At 34.0% G+C, this 3,552-nt stretch overlaps 1 protein-coding gene across 1 annotated transcript in view; it reads left to right on the top strand.

The window, feature by feature from the left end:
* The first annotated feature begins 2,592 nt into the window (after nucleotides 1–2,592).
* The window catches only part of LOC104987817 (plastin-3-like), a 10,918-nt gene continuing 9,958 nt past the window's right edge, over nucleotides 2,593–3,552 (top strand). Inside the window, exon 1 of the mRNA XM_010838880.1 lies at nucleotides 2,593–2,787. Coding sequence (XP_010837182.1) covers nucleotides 2,686–2,787 — 102 coding nt within the window. The 5' untranslated portion in view covers nucleotides 2,593–2,685. The remainder of the gene's footprint in view (nucleotides 2,788–3,552) is intronic.

The raw sequence follows: 3,552 nt of genomic DNA, 5'->3' as shown, positions 1-3,552 counted from the left end.
TATTATATCACTGAGAATACAAAAAGAACAACACACTAGGTCCAAGGTGGAGTAAGTAACACAATTTCAGAAGTCAGAGGAAAATAGAGTATGTTTTAAAATATCTTTCTATCAGAAATTGGTTGTGTGGACAAGTTTTGATAGTCAAAAGGAATACGCCATCTCCTTCTCTATAGATATAATAAAATGAAGGAATATGCTGGTTGGATACTGAGGTTTAATAATGATCAGAATGTTATTACTCTATATTTGTTTTTCATATGTATGATGGTTTTTTATCTCCAGTTTTTTAGAGCTAAAAGGGGGTCTTCTCTAAGATCAAATGAAGCCCCCCTTTTACAGATGAGAAAACTATGATCTGGAGAGATGACTTAGGCGAATTAAATGTAGTTAGAGCCTGTGTCACATTACTCCCTCTTGTTGTGTATGCTGTGTATCTTTCGCTTTGTCACACTCCCTAGAACTGAGTTGTCTTTTCGCTTTTTAAAGAAAATGGGAGAAACAGATTGGTATGTGCATGGGGAAAGGTGTATTTAAATCCAAGAATTTCATTCATCAGAAGTTGCTAAAATCCTACCTCAGTGCCATGTGGATTACTTTGTTCTTTTTAGCAAATGCAGATGTCATTTTTGGATTGATTTCTGCATATAAACACTTACTAATAAAGTGTTTGATGTATGGCCTTTTATATGTTCAAAGCAAAAACAGTGAAGATGTGCCCTAAGGGGAATCAAGTACTTTACCTTGAAGGAACTATTAGTGATTTTCAGAAGTGTTGGGTACTTTGGTGATGATGCTTTAAAAGTATGAATATTTTAACTGATAGATTTAAAATATGGTAATCTATGCTTAAGAATATTTGACTCTAGAATCATATACTTCATTAAAAATAAACATAACAATTTCATCAGCTTTCAGTTTATTAGGGAAGTGGTTTCATACAGGGGATTTAATATTGTAATAATTGGCCCACATTGGCTAATATCAATTTTGCTTCAGTCACACTTAGAAGAAAATCCAGTGTGTGTACCATGGTCTATAAGAGCTTACATGAGCAGTTCCCTGACCTCATCTCTCATTTTCTCCTTTGCTTACTCTGCTCAAGTCATACTGGATCTTTGCTGTCCTCAAAACACATCAGACACACTTTCACATCACAGACTGTACTTGTTCTTTCCTCTACCTAAAATCTGCCCCCCACAAATAGCCACATGATTCACTTTCTTACCTCAGGTAAGTCTTCATTCAAATATTACCGCATCAAAGTGGCCATCCATGATGATTCTATCTAAATAGCACTCCCACCATCACCCATATCCCCACCTGTCACTATAACCCAGAGTTCTTCAACTTCAGCGTTACTGAAATGTTGAGCTGTACAATTCTGTGTTGCAGGATGGGAGTGGGAGTGGGGGTCATATGCACTGGACGATTTTGAGTAGCATTCCTGGCCTTTGTGCACTGAATGTTCCCTGAAGGGCAAAATAGCCCCCATTCTAATCCCTTACCGCTCTTTATTTTTCTTCATAGCACTTATGCTATATGTTACTTGCTTATTGTCATGAGAAGGTGAGCTTTTGTCTAGCAAGACTTTGTTTCATTGGTTGCAGTATCTCCAATCTTAGGAATGGTATCTGGTGCAATTTTGTTTTATTTTTTGTTTTGGTACAGTTTTTAAGTAATATGTCAAATAGATTAACTTCATAGTATATATTCTTGAATGGTGTTGGCATCATCTTGAATCATTTCTCTATTCAGATTGTTTCCCTCTATTATAATTAAATTTATATATGAAAATCAGTGGAGGACCTAAGGAATAAAAAGCATTTCTGAACATTTAAGTATATGAAATAGCTGGTGAAAGTCCAACTGTCTACTAAAAGATTACACCTCAGGACATTAGCCCTCTTTTCCAATAAATTAACTTTTAGTCATTGATCAGTTTTATTTTTCATTTTTAATTGTTTCAGAATAAGCATTATCAGCACTTAGATACACTGTTAAAATTATGAAAGCACAAAAATTTTTAAATTATTTGTAGACTTCATTTAAACATTTGCATTACTTACGACTGCATTTATTTTTATGAACTCTGTATTTGTTTTGGATTAACATTTATTTACATTAACTCTTGAAAAATTGGCACTCAAGAGGATAGCATATTTCAGGTGTTCTATGTAATATAATTAGCATTAATCACAAACTGTTATCTTTGACAAAGGGGAGAATAAGGGGCATAAAACTCCTAAATAGCTACAGTAAGAATTGTTTTATAGCATGGCAGTGTTTTATTGGTGTATAATCTATTCTGAAGTCCTGTCAGCTTTATGATTTAATGATAATTTTATTAGACAACTGTGCTTTCCTAATATTGGGGATGCTATTTTTAAGCTAAGCTACTTATACAGTTCAAAATACAAGAAACATGATGTAAGCCATGCCCTTTCAGTTAAAATTTGCATTTCCCTTTCAGACCTCTTTAGGTAGCAAACAATAAGAAAGGATAATACTGTATTTAGGCGAGCTTATAAACTTTAAGCTTTAAGAACTGAGTCTAAAATGAAGAAAAATATTCTATAGGTTAACTTATTTACTTTTTTGCTTGTTCTCCCTTATCAAAAAGACCTCAACAGCAATGGATTCATTTGTGACTATGAACTTCATGAGCTTTTCAAGGAAGCTAATATGCCATTACCTGGATATAAAGTGAGAGAAATTATTCAAAAACTCATGCTGGATGGTGACAGGAATAAAGATGGGAAGATAAGTTTTGACGAATTTGTTTATGTAAGTATGTGAAAACCTACTATTTATTAGAAGTAATGATTGCTTCTTTGTCTTGTGGGGTCTTTTAGTAATAAGTCCTATTAAGTTCCTAAATATATCATAGTAGTATTGTTATAACTAATAAAATTTCTCTCATCTCACCCACTGCATTTAGTTCATTCTTTTAGCTATTAGAATATCTTAACAAAAGAACTGAGAAAAAACACTGACAGAATCAAAGATATAACACTGTGCTTGCTGTGTAAGGTGAACAGTCTCCTTGTGGGGGTGTGGGGGCATCATTAAAGGACATTTTTCAAGGTGTGAAATCACATCCTTGAAGTGCTCTTTTCTATAGGTGAACAGCGTGGTCCCAAATGTTAATGATACACCCTGACTCACAGTCTTGGAAGCTTCCTGAGTTCAACTTTCTGATTAAAAACATGTTTGCTAAACTTGTGGCAGTAGTAGTTAACTGTACTATTTTCCCTAGGATGATGATTTTGATATTAAAAGTTAGAAACGTATCTTTTTTAACCCATTGGAAGAGGCAGTTAAAATTCTTGTTTTCTTCTCTAGTATCATCAAATACTCTTCAAGGTTAGGGGCTGATTTCTTAATTCTATACCCAAGCACTTAGTGTTCCATACTCAGTGCTTAGCGAGTGTGTGTGTGGTACTCATTATTGAAATTTAATGCTTTTAGCTGCTAGCTAGTGGGGTCAAAATTTTTCTGGACATAGGACATTTTCCATCCATATTCATTGACAAAGTATTTGAGATAGAT

Source organism: Bison bison, unplaced genomic scaffold, assembly GCF_000754665.1.
Source record: "Bison bison bison isolate TAMUID 2011002044 unplaced genomic scaffold, Bison_UMD1.0 scf7180017846209, whole genome shotgun sequence".
NCBI lineage: Eukaryota > Metazoa > Chordata > Mammalia > Artiodactyla > Bovidae > Bison > Bison bison.
The sequence above is the reverse complement of the archived record's forward strand: the minus strand, read 5'-3'. Positions and strand labels throughout refer to the sequence as shown.